Below are 19,980 nucleotides of genomic sequence, written 5' to 3'. Positions count from 1 at the left end.
AAACAGTTAAGGTGGTTCTACTTAGGTCCTCCTTGATTTGATGTTCAGCATTTGCTTTTCTGCGATTTGTTTGTATTATATTGTGCACCTGATAAAAACATGTAATATTATCAACAAACTATACTCAGCAACACAATTGTAACTATTGTAATTCAGTTATCTTATTCTATCTTTGTCAGGTTGCTCCATTACCTGAAAACATGATAATGAAAAAAATTAAAATTACAGTGGTTTAGCCAATTAAATTAAGTGTCTATATCTTAAATAAATGAAATAAGTAGATACAAGGCGGCACAAATTAAATGTTCAGAAATGAATTGACGACGTCATTGTTATAATTCCTACTGTGAAACGAAATGCTGTATTATAAGGAATCAAAATGAAGAAACTAAGGTCGATAAAATCATTACATGTACAGCCTAATAAATACAAAATCTTAATAGTATTTTCTTTAATTGGTTTATTAACATAAAGTACTTGTGTTTAAAAATCTCCTTTTTGGTTGTGAGTTGTTTAATCTTTTGAATACAATTTTATCAGATCAGAGTAGTTAAAAATGTGAGTAATCCGTCCTTTTATCACATTTAATCACTGCTTCAGAACACATTAAAGTCCCAATAACCGTACATCAAAGTACATAAACTGGTTTGAATGCTTTCTGTTTAACTTTTTTCCAGATTGTGTACTTTGTATTATTTCAAACGTCATAGCTTTCTGCAGAAGTTTGTTCAATGTGTCTAATCGTGATATCATCGACATGTGAAGCTTTCATGAGTGAAGGATCATTTTGAACTGGACCACTAACATCAAAATTTATCAATTTTAACAGAGTTCTGTCATTTACTTCACCCAGCAGAAAAAAAAAGAATTGTTAACACACCAAAGCTTTGCTGATGGCATGCCCGTTTAAAGGAAATTGCATAAGAAATGCATGAATTCTAATTGATAGTGTTGTTGATCAACAGAAAATAAAACATCTGAAGAATGGACCCTTGTGTCAGTACTGGTATATATGAGAGATTAAATTACTTACATGACCTGCTTTGGCAAACATATCCATATTTATCTGTAGCTGGATAATCAAACCAACCAGAACTCCAACCCCATGCTACAACGTCAGATCTGTCTGGAGATCCCTTTGCTGTGCCATAAGTTGACGCCCAGTTTGAAAATGTAAGGGTAGTATTATCGATAGTCCATCTAAATTGTCCTTCATTTGTCATGTCTGTTAGTCCAATCCAGTAATATGATTGAGCTGTAAATAAATTTCAGTTGAAAACGGTTTACATAACAGTCATTACTTTGTTACAGCTCAAGATAAAGCCGACAAGGAAGGCATAACTCGAGTAACCTAAACTGTATTTTTTTAAAAGCTAAGTTAGACACTGTATATGCGGTGTTGTCGCAATATCAAAGTAGCAGTTTGCCGAATCCTGAGTGAAACATACACATTTACGGGGCTAAATTTAAGAAGACAAATAAGCTTAGGTTTTGGCTTTCTCTTTTTTTTTTCGACATGCGCACCCGATAATGTATCTTTTTTGGAAAAACATTTCATGCGCACTAAAATAGGTATCTTATGTTTATAAGAATTTTAGTCTAAATATATAAAGTGTATATTGATTTTCATCTTCTTTTTATTTCATATCGATCTTCTTTTTTCTAATCACTTTTCGTTTAATTTTTATAACTTTTAAGAAGTTAATTAAAACAAATATTTATATAATTTCCGTTTTACCTGTTGGTTTTTTCGTCATCAGCCATTCATCCAAGGTATTGTTGTACATCTTTGCTAAATGACTTCCTCTTTGTTTGCAATCATCCTGTCGAAGAAAATACCGGAATCAACTTTCTGTTATGCTTAAAGACAAATTATTTCTAGAGGAATGACATAGAGTAAACAATGTTTATTGATTAACGCACATTCCGTTTGCAAATCAAGCAGTTTCTTTTCATATATTTTCGCGGAATATCTTTTTCGCCAGAGCTTTCATTGGGTGTATATAACGAATTTGTATCGGTGCGATACTTTGTGAAACTGTAGAAGTATTTTTCCTGTTTTTTTTTTTTTATAAAATTCCGACTCAGGAGAAGGACTTAATGTTCAAAACCATTACAAGGTATATAATCCTAGACAAAGTCATAAATTTAGCGAATGAATGCAAAAGAATTTTCAAACCTTAAGCAGGCATACGCCTCCTTCGTTATGGAGCTATACAAAAAATGCAGAGTAACAGAGATTTTAAAAAAGCAGGGTACAATTTTTATTTCTTTTTCACGGGAAATACTATTTAATCTGGACATTCCTTTGTCAAACGGTAACGGCAGTCAGTATAAGAGATGCTTTAGATTCAGAGTTAAAATTTCTTTCGCATTGTGATATGATTCTCAGAACAGCAATTAGTCATGATTGGGAGATGATATTAGAATGGTTCTGAATGAGACTCGTCGTAAAAGTTGAACTTACCATATATAACACTAGTGCCATGGATTCCACTAATAATGAAGGGTCTTCTCACACTTATTGAGTATCCAAGGCCATCACAGGTTTTGGCAGGGTTCGTGTTGTTCTGGTTTTTATTTTTCTATGTAGTATTATATGAACTTACGAATATCAATCAAATATCTACTAAACTTACGTTTGCCGTAAACCAGTCTACTCCATTGGTTCCAAAGAAATAACAGTCATTGCCAAATATCAACCATCCGGTTCCTGCAATAAAGAAACGAGAATCTTGTTGACGCTCACAAGACTAAAATCAGATGCCTTCATTTGAATTTTAGTGTAAAAATATGTTCTGACGTTCTGACAAATAGCAATGCGACTGGGAGGATTTGGGTATATAAAAGGCCAGACAAAATTGTAAAAATTAGAAAAATGTTATGATTAGGGATAATAAAGAACATTAGCAACTATACAAATCCTTGATTCAAATAATATCCAACCTACTACAAGGTAGTATTCACGTAAAAGAACTACGGTTATATATATTGTTTATTATATTTGAATAACCTTCTCGAATCTGTATCCTCTCTATATTACAAATGGGTTTTTTTTATACAAAAGAATCAATATTTGGAACCACTTAAAAAACTTGGAATCATTATCAAGGATAAAAAATGAATAGATCGGTCGTCTATAAGTTCAACTTAACATCTTTCTAAACTTTTTACTTCAATTCTTGTTACACTAAAAGATGGCCTTCAAAATATAGTGATGAACAAGTAAAATCACAAAAATAGAGAACCCCGAGGAAAATTCAAAACTGAAAGTGCCTAACAAAAAGCCAAATCAAAAGCTCAAACGATTGAATAGCTGTCATATTACTGGCTTGATACAGGTGAGGTATTTCCACAAGTGGTGTCAATCAAATATGAATTCAAAAAAAATTGTAATGTACTTTTACAAAGTCTTTAATCATAATCATTTCCAATTTTGCAATAATATCAAAACTGTAATGACTGTACAATATAAAATATCTTTTGGATATACATGTATAATGAAACAAAAACTAAGACATCTTAGATGCATTAAAACGACAGAAGAACCATAAAAAGGCACAATTCCTTTCCAGGGAATTTCAAAAGGTTGATTGTGATATAGAAATATGTTCATTCATTGACTTCTCAAGTGTTGCATTTTAACCATACCTATACATAAAGAGTACAATAACAAAAATACGGACATCTGAGGAAAATTAAAAATCGAAAGTGCGTAATCAAATGGTAAAGTTCAGTATCTGATTATAGGGGTAAATTCAGTAAATAAATATACGTCAGCAGGGACCGCCCATTTAGGGGAGAGCTTTCTGTATAACACTGAAGTCATATGCTCTTCTGATTGGTAGATAATGTTTGTAATAAATATTTTTTGGCAGATGGATCAAAACTAGAGTTGAAAAAAATAAAAAATAAATGCTGAATGTACTAATATTTTTTACTACAGGGTTGAAAAGTAATGGGGGTCAGTATAGGAATTCAGTGCGAATCTTCATTGTTTGTAAACAAGGCCATGTGAATGCCCAAAAATGCCGCATGACCCTATGTTTTTATTAGTGCAAAAGATAGGGCTACATTTGTACTTTCATGAATGTTATATGAAAGTTTCCAATTTCTAAAGGTAAATCAGGTATAAATTTAATTCCATACATAGATTAGCATTAAAGTCAATGGGAGATTTTTTACTGAATTTACCCCTATAGGAAAATATGCACTCTTTCACTGTACTTGTCCAAGGCCACACAATAATCCACAAACTCATTTCCTGTAAATTTTAATGTAATGGAAGGATTTTGGAACCATTTGAAGTTGTTTTTTACATAAATTTCTATCTTAGCCGCGGCTATTCATGATGCACTGAGTGTACTGTGAGAGGAAGCATGGGGTATATGTTAAAAATCAGTTTTTGTGTGCAGATTGAAAGAAACAATAGAAATGACACTTTAGAGTTATGATATCAATGAAAGGCACAAATATCCTCCCCATTTACATCACATTTTGCACATATTTCTCCTCATAATATATATAAAATCATATAAAAAAATGGATTACCTCCCTTTGACATAGTTATTTTTTTTAGCTGTGTTCCCCATGTTAAGTTGTAGAACAAGTGGTAAATAAGCACTTTTCTAGTATTTTAACACTCAAATAATCTGACCGCATGAAGATATTCATTTATTTTCACATAACGCATTGCGATTCTTTATTTAAAAACTATACTAGACAACTTTTCATGATTACATGTCCTTCATCTAGGAAACTAGTGTTGAAATGTTTGTAATTGGATTTTTTTGTTAAATAATTGCTTTTAAATATTCTAAATTGTTACTTTAATCTTCCAAATGCAAAGTTTGGTTATATTTAGACTTATTTATTCATATTTGGCACTTTTTTCTACTTCAGTTTTGGCTGTCTAGTTTTGGCGAAGAATCCATCCTGATGTTGGGGTAACAGGAATTTCTGCAGAGTGATTGTCAATGACATTTTGTGAACTTGTTTTATTTGGTATCAAACTGCTTAAAAAAGCCTTTAAAAAGTCCTTTTGTGCTCTTTTCAGGGTATTTAATCAAAAACTTCCATATAAGGAAAAATTTAACTAAGAGTACACCAAGTCTTTAGTTTCTAGGTGTACTTGCAATACTGGTCAAAGCAAACACAGAAAACAATTCATATTTATTAAACATAGTATTTTACACCATTCTTTTAAAAACAGTCAATGTGCAACTTTATATACCAAATATACATTGGCCGCAGTATGGGTTGTAGTATAAATTTTGCTCTATCTTTACAAACTCAGCATTTATGAATGTTGTATTGAAACTGGAACTTGAAAATTGGATACCTTACATGTTTATTACAAAAAAAGTGGGAAAAGAAGTAAAAAAGTCCCTTATAAGTGCAGGTTATATAAACACGCAACCACGTTCATGTATAGGTTGGTTGATACGCTCGCTGCACGTTTAAGAAACATTGTAACAACTCTCTGAGGGGTCATCTAAAATGTGACATGTAGCAATAAAAATGTCTGCCTTATCCAACATACAATGTAGCCATATTTCCAATGACAATCCAAATTCCCTGCCATTGCTCTAAGTCGACCAACATGTACTATCCAGAACCTATATATTATACTGATTGAAATTGTAAATGTGTTCTTATACTGGATATGTATATTATACTGTAGATTTTGGTTTTCGTGGTTTCTTCGACATTTACTTTTGGTGTTTTGTGCAAGTCTGCAAAAAAAACTTATGGAAAATTTGTTATTCAAATTTAAACATTTAAATTTGTGGCTCTCCTGTACTCAATAAAATTAATAATAATGTATCCATGTAGTATTTGCCATGGTAAGCAAGAAACAATGAATCATTTCTTGAACGGACAAATTGAAATAGAAATGTCTTTTTAAAAGCTAAAAAAAATAAATAAGGAAAACCAAATATCCGTGAATTCAATAAAATTCTTATTTTGGTATATTATTTTGTATATATCTAATTTCAAATAGCCTAACATGATGAAATCAATACCTCAATATTGCTGTGAACTGTTTTTGAAATTTTCACCTGTTCATGTCTGTTTGTTTTGTCAACACATCGTTTTCAATATAATGGAATGTGTTACGACTGACATACAAGTGAGAAGTTGAACTAGCTATAAACACAAGTTTAATCAACCATTTTCTACATAAGAAAATGCCTGTACCAAGTCAGAAATATAATAGTTGTCCATTCTTTTGATGGGTTTTTAGATTTTGACCATTTGATAAGGGATTTTCAATTTGAATTTCCCCGGAGTTCACTTTATTTTGCGATTTTATGAAATATGATTAAGACAATAGAATAGAATCTTGGTGGAGGATATCCAAATTTGTGCTTCGAGATTTATAAAGTTTTATTTTCATTCACTTATAGAAAATGAAAAAAATGTGTTCTATATAAACTTTCATGTAGAGATCCTAAACATAGTATCGAAATGGAAGTTAAAATATAAATATAAAAAAAAATAATAGATGTTTGATTAGATCAACAAACAAATCAGTATATGTATCAGTACTAATTATTTACTACATACTGTCAGTCGTGGCGATGGTGTCTAGATTTTTTCTCTGACCTGAAAAGAATATGATTTTAGTAAAGCCACTGCTTAATAGAGGAATTACGAACATCAATATTGTATTGTTTTGAAAAGCTCACTGGACCGATAATTGTAACCCAAAGCATCCATAATCATTTTGTGTGTACAAAATATTGTTTTGTACGATTATATTCAAGTTGTCAGCTCTTTGACATACATTGTAACATCATTGACCAAGGTTATACAAATTTAAATCAATATATATAAAGCAACTAATCAGGAACTGTCTGAAAAATGCTAAATGAAATTTTGTTGAAATAAATCTAATTTTAACATCTCAATTCATTTCTGCATTTGACCAAATATGCAACATACAAAAATCTCTTTGGCAAATATATCCATATTTGTACGAAGGGGGATAATCGAACCATCCATCTTTCCATCCCCATGCTACTACGTCATCAGTCTCTGATACTTTGCCATATCCAGAGGCCCATTGTGTGTAACTGGCAACAGTATTGTCGATGTTCCACGTAAAGTTCCCTTCATTCTCTATATCCGTTAAACCTATCCAGTAATAACTTTGTGCTAAACGAAAAATAACAAGATATTGTCCAGTAACACATACAACGTATCTTTTTGTTGATTTTTTTTGTTTTTTGCAATAGTTGAAACATTGTCGTGTAAGATACCTCGGATTTTGCACTGTACTTGTATAATACATGTATATTATCGGTCGTGCTGCTAGAATACATTTTATCACACTATGAAATCCACATGATCTTTCTTAATCTTTGTTAATTAGTTGGATGAATACATACAAAAAATCACTTTCTTGCGGTTTCTCATGCTTTATGTAATTTGTATTGCTTGTTCACTTTTTCTTTTTTTTCTTTTAGAGTGTGTAACTCATCTATTGAACCTTGGTTTGGTGAAGTACATGAACATTCAAATAAGTCACTTGGACCTGCGCAAAAAAATGCTGCGGTAAGAGTAAGACATCAAATTCAGAATGACAAGGGAGAAAATGTCAAAGAGACAACAAACCCACCAAAGAGCAAATAAAAGCCGAATGCAATCTATGGGTCTCCATTGCAGAGAGAAAATCCCACACCCAGATTTGGGCCTCATGGGGTCCTTAATTAAAATAAGTACAAGTTCAGTTAAAAAGGACTTTTGTAATCTTCTTGTATCTATTCATATTAACTCCAAAACATATAAATGAACTGAAATTAAAAAAGCATACAGTCAAGTCTAACAAAGGCAAGACTCTCCTGACTTGGGACCGGTGCAAAAATGCGGCGGGGTTAAACATGCTTTGTGAGATCTCATCCCTCCACCTATACCTCTAGCTAATGTAAATTAATAAACACACAGTATACACACAGTTAAACACAGTTTAAAAGAAACCTGAGTGCGATTTCAGAAAAGATAACAAAAGAAACTCAGCAAAATGGCAATGATACATAAACAACGGACTACTAGCAGTTACTGGCATACATGACACCGGTCCCAGATCTCTTTAAACTGATTGAAAAACTCCATCATATGAAAATCAAACATAATCCCTCCCATTATGGGTTTAGAATCATACCATCAAAAATATATATGAGAAGAACTTATATACCTATATGGAGTTATTTTCTTTCAGAACGATAGGTCATTCTTTTTCAGAATCAACCCGGACGATACCATTTTTCGGTTGGTCTTTCATTTGATCAATCCTGACACCCCTCGGTGTGTTCTACGACAACAAAAACCTTAAAATATGCATTATCTATAACATAACCGGTATCATGACAACAACTGATTTTACATTAAATTAGTTTATTTTCGATGCAAAGACCCTATGGGTTTATTTGACTGGGATGGATGTATAAATTTTTAACGGCGAAGAAATATTCAAATGTTTAACTACATGTATAATAGTATACAACAATAGATGAGGAAATCAGAACAGGTTCATGAATATGTGACGGTATAATCCTAGTAAACTATTCTTTTTGTTTTGTTTAAATTTAAAACAAGGAAAAGTGTTGTCAGTCAATGGAGAATTATTGTTTTTCTTTAACACGTACTTTACATAAAAAAGCTTCACTTATTTGCGTCTTTTTTGTCAATTTTTTATCAAGCGTTTTTTTTTCTTGTATTTATTGTCGTGTGAAACGAACGTATAATACCTATTTGGTCTTCACATTGTCTTATATTTTGCACTACGATTTGTTTTGTAAAACATCTTAAGATCACCTAAGAACAATTGCTTTTTGATAAGTCTTTGCAAAAAGAATATTCCACCTATAACGGTCGACAAATAAAGATCGAGATCGGTATATTAGCTACTATACAGAAAGTCAACTGGTGCAACATGGTCTTTAATAGACATATCTGTCTAATGTTACTAGTTTTGTTTAAATTTTAGTATCGGAAACAATTATCTTAATTAGGTGAGGTTTTGGAATTTGTGTCAAATGTTCGGACTCCTTGGTGTTTTTCCATACAAAACAATGTAAAATAGTTTGCCCCATAACACCCACTTTTTTTTCATATAAGACTTAATAGCTCATGAAAGGTCATCTACCAAAATTTTAGAAGATTCTTGATTTTCTTTCTTTTGTTTTGAGACCCAAATAATACCAATGCAAATATAAGGTAAAAGTACGAGTCAGCCTTTTCCCGCCATATTTTAAATCTCAAATATCTCGAACAGGAGGTCCATGACCTATTAATATTTTTAGCTTATCTTTATCCTTAATTGATGCTCTACCAGCTTATAGTATCAATTTTAATTTCTTAATTTCTTAATTGTTACCTACCCTCACCTAAGTACATCCTTAATACATAGATTTGTGAAAAAACAGTCATTGATGGCCAGGACTTTCAACCGTCATTTTTTTTATGAAGGGGAGAACACTCTTATATTACGACGTCGAGATAGAAAGAATGACGCAACCTAATACACAACAATATGTTTCCATCAACTAACAAAAGAGTGCACCCGTTATATAATTACACCCATACAATCAATCAATACCTGATGGCCGCTTTGTCCATAGCCAATTATCAATCCATTTGTTTTCAATCTTTACTAAATGACTTTCCATTCCCATGCAAGCTGCCTAAATAAAGAAATTCAGATGCTCTGAATAATTTGTTAATTTGAAGAACAATGATTTACTTACGAGAAATAGCAAAAATGATACGTGCTCTTGTTCGTTATTTTGAATGGAATCACAAATTGAATGTAGATTTTTAATTTACTAACGTGTTATTTATAATCATAAAATGTGCAAGGCAGATACTGAAAGGTTTCTTTTCTGCAATTGATAAAACCTTTCGAAATGTGTATAATCTCTTTAAATAACCACTGACGTAGACATCTTATTTGAAATCACCGTCTACGAACTTTGCAACATAAAAGATTTTATGAGCTCCTTGTCGTTTTATAAAAAAAAATGTACGCATAAACGAATAAAACGATATATCGAAAATTTGAAGTTGTTCACATCAATGGAATTTGGTAAATAATAGTCTCTTTTGACAATCACCCGACATCGTCTTACCTTAATAATAATAATAAATTGTTGTTTGCATTATTTTTGCATGTGTAACAAGACTGATTCATTGGGTTTCGTGGTAAAGACGGCATAAACATTTGATATAATATGAAAGGTATAAAATTCAAACATAAATGTTAAGCCACATTGTAAAACCTACAAAGTACGTCAATTTTAGTTATATTGTAATTGTTCGTGTTTTTTTCTTATAAGTAGCAGATATTTCATTGGCCTTCCTTTAATTCTAATCATTTGTGTACTTACATCCGCGTCAAACCATGTTGCTCCGTTTAGCCCAAAGAAATAACATTGGTCTCCGTATTGTAACCATCCTGAAGTATTCAAAATATATTTCTTGAATTCATGATTGATGCAGTCAGACCACATTTCGACAAAATAGTTATCAGAGGTACCAGGATTATAATTTAGTACGCCAGACGCGCGTTTCGTCTACACAAGACTCATCAGTGACGCTCAAATCAAAATATTTATAAAGCCAAACAAGTACAAAGTTGAAGAGCATTAAGGATCCAAAATTCAAAAAAGTTGTGCCAAATACGGCTAAGGTAATCTATGCCTGGGATAAGAAAATCATATATCATTATCGATAAAAATGCCAAACAATTTTGGAATCCGAAAACATAAAGGGTAAAATTTCAAAAATACCAAATATCGTATAAAGAATCCATGTAGATGATAATAAATTCAAAACCGAATTTGCCCTTTATTCAAACTGTAACACATCTGAAATATGGTGTCGTAGTACCGTGTTCCCCTCCATTGTAGGTTTTCAAGGGCTAGAAACTTGGTCGAGTCAAGTTAAAAACTTGAATTTGACATTAGTGCTTCTCCGCTAAACATCCGGTAATAATAGCAAAGACTGGTCGACTCGGATTCAAAATAACGACGTGCCCTGGTTACATGTCGTCCAGCAAACTATTACTTTCTGAACTGACAAGTTAAAATTCAACACAATACAAAGCAAGTTTATCATTCATATCGCATTGACAAATAAGCGATCTAAACATGCATTTAATTCTCCTCTGGACATCTAAACTTTCATACATCATCATAAACTTTAACATTACAGGTATTGTCATTTTCAGCTCTGTATTACTGCGATGAAGTTAAACATTACGCGGGTAATTTGGTGTTATTCAGTGTGCACCACAATTTTTGTGTTATTTCTTCATATATAGACAAAAAAAGGTACAGATCAAATATGCCACAAATGATAACTATAACTGGCTTTGCCATTTTCTTCGTTGGACCCTTGCTATCTAGTACTGATTTTGGAATCCTGTAATGGGTATTTACAATTCATTTGGTTGTTTTATTTTTATTTTTTATTTTTTCTTGTGTCTGGTTTATTACCACAGGAAAAGATTGTCTAGCCACATGTGCACGACTTTAAGAAATTTCGGTTTTCAATGCAATTCGGTCATTGCTGAGTCGTACATGTATATAGACGAAACAATTGTCAAGTGCTAGATTTAAAGATTTATGTCTAAAATGAGTTGTTTTGTGTGGCCTTGGAATATATTAACTAAACTTTGGTATTCCACCTTTATACTTGTGTAATGTCAATTTTCGTAAACATTTTTTGTAGATTCACTACTTATAATCAGTGATTATAAGAGAGAGTTCCGAATGAAAATGATGCTAATAACTTATTGTGTAGAAATTTTGTTGAAATATTTCTAATTTGTACATCGTATTCATCGTATTCAACGTATTCAACGTATTCAACGTATCGTATTTGTAGTAGAAAACGTATCCGTATTGAGGAATGTAATATGGAACATATTATAATGTGTTGAACTTTATTAGATATATCGATGCTTCACTGTGCTCACTGGATTTAATAAAGATTAATAAACTTTCTATGGAATACGCATTTGCATTTATTTCCACACTCTAAGTTTCTAGCCAACATATTATTTACAAATTAGAAATTTATCAATCTAATTAAAAACCGATCTCTCATCGCTCCTGTTTCTGATATGTCGCGTGGGAGATCTAACGAAACCGGCTTTGAGGTCACATGTGAGTGAACTAAAAGGTTATGAATTTATAATGATATGCAAATGAGTTGACGACCTATTAATAAGCCAATCAAAAAAGTTTATGAAATATTTTGACTGACGATTTCGTCGTAAATAAAATGATTTACATCCCTTTACCTTACGTTAAACTTACAAGATCGTGGAAGACTCAATTTCATTGGTCGAAAAAGACACACCTACAAGGTCACTCACATGTGACCTCAAAACGGGTTTCGTTAGATCTCCCACGCGACATATCAGAAACAGGAGCGATGAGAGATCGGTTTTTAATTAGATTGGAAATTTATTAGTCTAAGATGGATGACAAACAAGATATTGTGGATGAAAAACGCGAGAGAACACATACTGACAAGAGACTAGAATATACATTGACTTTGAAACAGACTGAAAGATCAAGATTGGTTAAGGTTTTAACTGTTACAAGTAATGATTTTCAAACTTTGATGCAGCGTTTAACAGACCCAAATGAAGTAAAATCTACATAATCTAAGTGGTTGTCAGAATATGAGGTCCTATTAAATATTTATGATCAAGATCAAAAGCTTATTGAAAACCCTAGTGGAAACAACTTGACGATGCATGGTTTCAAGAAAGACATGACAAATTTATTTCTTCGAAACAATCTGCACAGCATTGGTTTTCTGTAAACAGTCAGAAGCCAGTTCGAACCGTTATATTTCATAGGAGTTCTAGATCCGTGAGTTCTAGAAGTTGTTCCGTTTCTAGTCAAATATCGATGGCAAAACTTAAAGAAGAGTAGCGGAAGGCTGAACTTTTAGCGCGTGAAAAGACTGTTGATGAAAAGTAAGTTATCGAAGACGAAAAACTAGAACGTTACATGTTAGAGGATCAGCAACTTAAGGAAACTATGTGTAAACAGAGCGATAAAGTTGACAATTTTAATTTACGAAAAGATACTGAAAATTCGCTATTGAACCCTACCGTTCATGTATTCATACCGGAAGTACAGAAGGAACAGTTACTGCTTGAAACTAAAAGAACAAGCATGACATTTTAACGTGAACAAGATGACGATAAACCCCCTCCTGTTGAAGCCAAACACAATATTATTGATTGCAATGCTTAATATTCAATTGCTCATGAGCTTAATAAGCCCAAAACTGATATACAGAAATTTGATGGCGGCCCTATGAACTATAAGGGATGTATCAGACAGTTTAATGCACATGTAGAGACGAACACGGGTTCTTTCGAAGAACGAATTAACTTCTTGCTACAATTCACATTCGGTGAACCGCATAGAATAGTTCTGGGTTTCTTGCAAATTGGACGCAAAAATAGGATATGAAGCTGCTTTGAGCGAATTCAAAGACATGTATGTTGATTCCGACAATATAGCTCATTCGTATGTACAGCGTGCAATGAACTGGCCTGTAATAAAGGCAGTTAAACCGACGACCCTTGATGGCATTTCTATTTTCTTACAAGAGTGCACGAACGCCGTAAATTATGTTGATGAAGCGAAAGTTTTAGAGTATTCAGAAAACTTTTGAAACAGAAACTTCTATTTTATATGCAAGCAATGTGGAGGAATATAGTATACGAGACAAAAAGTCGCAAAAATACCGTTACATTCAGTCATTTAGTAGAATTTGTGAAAAAGGAAGCTCAGAAAACAAACGATCCTGTTTACGACAAAGACGTTCTAAACACACAATCAGCAAAAAATATGAAAAGATCACAAGACAATAACATAAAGTTTATATCTGTTGGACCTTACACGGCCGTTACGATGGTAACTTCCGAATCAGAGGCAAGTAAATATAGCGTAGGTCAGCAAAATGAAACATAGTCAGCTCGATACATAAATGCATTTTCTAAGCCATGTATCTTTTGTGAAAACGCAACTGATTGGCTGGATAAGTGTGATAAAGTGGTAGATTTCCTAAATCGAAAAGTCTCTGTTAGTCATGTTTGAAGTACGGACAACTGTTCAGTATGTCGACAGGAAAATCCGTCTATATTTCATGTTAAACCTCGAGATCAAAATAAAACTAGTCAGCAGTCAGTAAGTGATCAGTGTCCGAAAGTTAAGAACTCTACTAGTTGAGACGTATGCTTGATACAGGCAGTACTGCAACGTTTTGCACTGAAAACATTTTTCGTAGCCTTAATACAGAAGGTAAGAAAACCGACCTCAGTATGGTTACTATGGGACAAAGTGCCGTCCATGATTGCTATGTGGTCACAGTTTCTGAAATCAGCAACTTGTGTGGTATAATATAGTTGGTCTACCACAGGTATTTTCGCAGGAAGCTCTACCAGTTACTAGTAATTACATAGTTTTTATTGCGGATATTCAGAAGTGCTCACACTTACGAACTATACCATTACAAAGGATTGACAGTGATCACATTAGTTTGTTAATCGGAATCAATGTACCAAAAGCTATCGAACCATGGCATGTTATTCCAAGTATAGAAAATGGTCCATTTGCTGTAGAAACTTTGCTAGGTTGGGTAATCAATGGCCCTTTAAACGTATCTTCTAATGATAAGCCATGCAAGGTCGCTTCTTGTAACCGTATCGACCCTACAAGTGTATGACTAGAAGATCAAATTAGGAACCAGTTCAATTGTGATTTCAATAAGAACACAATCGACGATGTTGTTGCTCCTTTGAAGGAGGATCGCAGATTTCTATAACTCGTTTCGAAGTCAATTATGTTAAATGACGGACATTATGTCGTAAACTTACCGTTCAAATCAAAGGATAACAAAATGCCGAATAACAGGCGACAAGCAGAACAGAGATTAACGCTATCCTTGCTTGATGTTTCTTAAGAGTCAAAACATCCCGTGATTAGTACGTTACCATTTATACTAGTAAACAAGGTTATTGGCGATGATTTCGCTACAGAAGTTTCCATTGAGGACTTAGCGAAGAAAGACAATGACGTGTGGTTTTTGCCACATCATGGAGTTTTCCATCCTAGAAAGAAGAAAATAGGAGTCGTGTTTGATTGTATGTTAAATTCCAAGGTCCGTCCCTGAACGAGCGATAACTCCAGAGTCCTAATCTGACAAATACTCTAATTGGAACTTTGTTAAGGTTAAGACAAGATGAAATCGCAATAATAAGCAACATAGACAGTATGTTTCACCAGGTGCGCTTACCGTCTGAAGATGCGAATTGTCTTCGATTTTTGTGGTGGCAAGGTGGAGATTCTCGAAAGAAACCAACAGAATATCAAATGAATGTTCATCTATTTGGCGCGACATCTTCGCCTAGCTGCGTGAATTTTGCACTAAGAAAAACTACCAAAGATGAAAAGGACAGTTTAATGACGAAGAAATGAACACAGTGCTACGCAATGTTTACGTCGATGATTGTCTCAAGTCTACAAGAAACGTTAGTGAAGCGGTGTGCTTAGTTCAAGATCTAAAGTCTCTTTTAAATGGTGGTGTATTTAGGATCGCGAAATGGATAGGTAATAACAGAGAGTTGATGCGATCAATACCAACTTCGGATATGGCGATTGGTATCAAAGACTTAGACTTGGATCAAGATATACCCCATCGATAGGGCATTGGGCATTAAATGGTGCGCTGAAACAGATACTTTTCGTTTCAAAATTTTAGTAAAGGAACAGCCTAAAACTAGAAGGGGCATTTTGTCGATGGTTAGTAGCGTTTACGACCCCTCATGATTTCTTGCGCCATGCGTTCTTCGCGCTCAGATGATACTGCAAGAGTCGTGTAGGCTTCGCCTGGATTGGGATGATCCAATTCCACCGAAATTGGAATCTTTGTTTTCTTTATGGTTCCAAGATTTACATGAACTCTCAGATTTCAAAGTAGATATGTGCTTAAGGCCGGAGAAATATAGAGAAATAAAGTCTGCTCAGTTACATCATTTCTCAGACACAGGCGCAAGCGGTTATGGTACTGTGACATATCTTCGTTTAGAAAATACCTTCGGTGCAATTCATTGTTCATTTGTGACGGGAAAAGCACTGAAGACGATAACAGTCAAGGGGTCTTACTTCTTCTGAAATGAAAACACTTAATTGGATCGTTTCACCTGACTTTCTATAGAAAGATGAGGACTTCTGGCCTAAGCCATCGTCAAAAAATGACGAAACAATATGTGCAGACGACCCTGAAGTTATACAAGCAGCTGTGTGAACAATCATTAAAACTGAAATTTCAGATGACAATTCTTTGGGAGTCGAGAAGCTTATTGCGTAATACTCATCTTGGATGTCGTTAAAGCGAAGTGTAGCATGGATATTTGAAAAAGACGCAGAACATTCAATTCTAGTTGATGTGCAGAGACAAGAATTCACTGATGAGATTAACACTTTTTCGAGTATCCAAACAGTCAAGAATACAAGCTATATCCGGACACTCGACTCAGTTTTAGATGGCGTATTTTTACGTGTAGGAGGACGTTAAATAGAGTAAAAAATACCGGAAAACTGTAAACATCCGATTATTTTACCACAACGACACCGAGTTTCTGAATTGACTCTTAGACAAATACACATCGGTTAACAACACAGTGGTAGAAATCATTTGCTAGCTCACCTTCGTGAAACTTATTCGTTGATAAATGCACCTTCAGCTGTGAAAAAATTGATATCAAAATGTGTTTCTGTGTCGTCGCGTAAGTGACCCCTTAGGTGAGATAGAATCGACCCTCAATAGTAAACCGATTACGATGAATTCAGATGACCTCAGTGATTTAGTAGCGCGGACGCCAAATCATATGTTGCTTATGAAACGCAAACCAAACTTACCTCCAGGACTATTCAGTAAAACAGACAATTATTGTCGTCGAACATGGAGACTATTCAGTACATTGCAAATCTATTTTAGAGTCGTTGGGTCCGTGAGTACCTTCCCATGTTAAAAGAACGTCTGAGATGGCATAAACAGAGGAGAAATATATTAGTTTGGGATATTGTGATTGTGGTTGACTCCAATGCTCCGAGAAATTCATGGCCAATTGGGCGGATTTCTGAAATAATTTCAGACCGCAACAGACTCGTGCGTCAGGTAAAAGTAAAAATCGGAAATAATGTGCTTACACGTCCTGTAGGTAAGTTGTGTACCCTTTTCGAACTTGATAAAACATTTATCTTGTCAATCTAATATTAGTCAAAGAACCTTTGTAAGTTGAAGATAGTGAACTCAAAAGCTATGAACATTATTGTTACACTGTTTTGCTTTATTTTGTTGAGCTGCATATTGTTTTGATTACTTTCTTTTTGTATAACTGTTGCACACTGGCTATACAATTAGGAAGCTGGAATGTTATGTCAATTTTCGTAAACATTTTTTGTCGATTCATTACCATGTACAGTGATTATTAGAAAGTTCCGAATGACGTATTCGTATTGAGGAATGTAATATGGAACATATTATAATGTGTTGAACTTTATTAGATATATCGATGCTTCACTGTGCTCACTGGATTTAATAAAGGTCAATAAAAATAAATGGAATACGCAATTGCATTTATTTCCACACCCTATATTTCTAGCCAACACAACTTGTTTAAATGACATAAATAATTTTTAGAATTGATTAAAACTCAAAAGTAAGAGAGCAAAAGTGCATTTTTTCCTATATACTCTGTATGTGATAACATTACCTGTATCAGTTTCACTGCAAAAGATGCATATAACAACCAGTAATATCTCGTCGGTGATGATCGAGGATAACATTTTTAAAAATTCAAACCTAATTCAAATGTTAAAGAGTTTATGAAACAAAACGGATTAAAGATGCAGCTAACATGAACAAGGACTCAGAGGTATGCATGAGGGATATACATTACAATGTTTTTAAACCTGTATAACAGCAAATTTATATAAAACAATGTTCGTATTTTCAAGGCAATACCGCATGCAAATTTAATGTACAGAACAAGTAATGTCCATTCTGTGGTTATCGAGACTAACATGTTTAAAGTCTAAAATCTATTATAATTATATATTTTTAACCACGGTCTTGCCTATTCGTTGGTTGAGAGGTTTAGCTTGATATAAAACCAGGTTTAATCCACAATTTTCTATACAAGGAAATGTCTCAGGAATACGTCAGTCGTTTACCATTCGTAACATTGTTTTTGAGCTTTTAATTTTTCAATTTCCTAAAGAACTTTCCCCAGAGTTCGGTAAAATGTTTTACTTCTTATTCAACAAACATTAAAATCACTATTTAACAAATAATCATTAATTGAACTCCCTCATTTTTCAGGGTTTTTTTTTTGTTTTTTTTTTTTTTGTAAGGAATAATATGAAATTCCCGTGATGTTTTACAGTTTTGAGTTATCCGCGGCCCCTTGGTGGACGAATTTTCAAAGGGTTTTGAATAGGGAAAACTTATTGTCATTATATCACACTGTTTTACATAGGATCATGGAATTGTTGTTAAATAAACATAGAGAGATGTCTGTTCCAGAGTTTAAGGAATTTGATACTTACACAAAATTTGAATGCGTACTGAACTATATTGCCAACAGGGTTTTCAAATAATATAAACATACAGCTAAATCAACTATACTGTGTCACCAATGCAATATTTTTAGGTATTTGGTTTACGAAATTAATACGTAAATTGCAGATTTCAATATACATAAAATATAAGTAGGCTTTAGAATTGAACAAAAATACACGATGTTACTCACCGTCGTCAGCTGTAAGTCTAGTTTTCATGTATAATGCATCAGCACTTAGGACAAAAACTACAGCAATTAGTGTAAACATATCGACCAAATACTAATAGAGTGTACACCAAATAGTATCAACTGTGTGTAGTCACATGTACATGTAAATCTTATCTTAGATTGTAATCCATTAGATCCCTGACAATTTTGTACAAAAAAAAGTTTTATAATATATAAAAATAATATGATGTGATATAATTGCCAATGAAACAAATATCAACCAAAGATCAAATGACGAAGAGGTCAGCAAATATATGCAACCATACGGCCTTGTAAAATAAGAACATGGCCGACATGCTACAACCAATTAACAGCACGTTTCCAAAACTGACAAATAAGACGTATTAAGAGGTTATGTCCAACATTTAAATTTTATCATTCTAACAAGTGTTGTGGTATCTATAAAGAGTTAAACTTTAATTTGGTGTTAATCGTAACTTTACCAAAAAAAAACACCTCCCATTAGCAAAATTGATCGGAATTCCCGATTGTCCCACTTTTTAAAATTGTAGTTCTGATTGTCCCACATGAAAAGTTCTGTTTTTTCACATTATTTTATGAAGTAAAATGTTATTAGATAAACAAGGTAACTGTTGTTTGTTTTGCTAAATAAACGAGAAAAAAATATTGCACATTAAATGTTAATTTTTAAAAAAAGTATGAAAAATATGTTTATTAAATCATTAGATTTATGAAATATATCAACACTATTACGTAATTTATAAAACAAATGTCAATACCGTAATTTTGTTTAAATTTTCTTGATAGAGTTTTAAATAGATATAGAAATAATGCATGCAATTTAAAAAAAAAGGTATTAATTCATTTACATTCTACACTCTACACGAACTTGTTGATGGCGAGATGTTTCATCTAGTCTTTGCAATTTAACTTGGGAAGTCAGGGGACATTAATATGACAGTCTCGTAACTATTCAAGACTGCTAACACCAAATGTCAAATACATCTGAGCCCAACAACTTTCTTCATTGACAACAAAGCTGTTAGAATTCTGCCAGATAATCCATTCTAAGAATCACTATTAAAGGTTGATTTTTCCAATATTCCCAGTGTATATGCAATAAAGTGCAG

The 19,980-nt window shown here is 33.2% G+C and overlaps 1 protein-coding gene across 1 annotated transcript; it reads right to left on the bottom strand.

The window, feature by feature from the left end:
* Positions 1-131: 131 nt before the first annotated feature.
* On the bottom strand, positions 132-18,950 carry LOC143078344 (macrophage mannose receptor 1-like). Its single transcript, XM_076253231.1, has 9 exons — positions 18,851-18,950; positions 10,392-10,459; positions 9,605-9,689; positions 6,949-7,161; positions 6,571-6,609; positions 2,640-2,713; positions 1,739-1,823; positions 1,034-1,255; positions 132-192 (listed from the first exon to the last, which is right to left on the bottom strand). Exons 1-9 carry the CDS (start codon positions 18,927-18,929, stop codon positions 176-178), a joined length of 882 nt encoding a protein of 293 aa, XP_076109346.1. The 5' UTR covers positions 18,930-18,950; the 3' UTR covers positions 132-175.
* Positions 18,951-19,980: the final 1,030 nt, after the last annotated feature.

This window comes from Mytilus galloprovincialis, chromosome 6, assembly GCF_965363235.1.
Source record: "Mytilus galloprovincialis chromosome 6, xbMytGall1.hap1.1, whole genome shotgun sequence".
In the NCBI taxonomy this organism is placed as follows: domain Eukaryota; kingdom Metazoa; phylum Mollusca; class Bivalvia; order Mytilida; family Mytilidae; genus Mytilus; species Mytilus galloprovincialis.
Note: the sequence above shows the minus strand (reverse complement) of the source record. Positions and strands in the feature narration are given on the sequence as shown.

Excerpts from the sequence above, each read along its gene's own strand:
- LOC143078344 (XM_076253231.1), bottom strand. The coding sequence starts at position 18,929 with ATGTTTACACTAATTGCTGTAGTTTTTGTCCTAAGTGCTGATGCATTA. Across the intron at positions 6,610-6,948 it reads TATTTGCCAAAGAGATTTTT|GTCAGAGAAAAAATCTAGAC; the intron begins GTATGTTGCATA and ends TATTCTTTTCAG. Across the intron at positions 2,714-6,570 it reads CACCATCGCCACGACTGACA|GAACCGGATGGTTGATATTT; the intron begins GTATGTAGTAAA and ends TCTTTATTGCAG.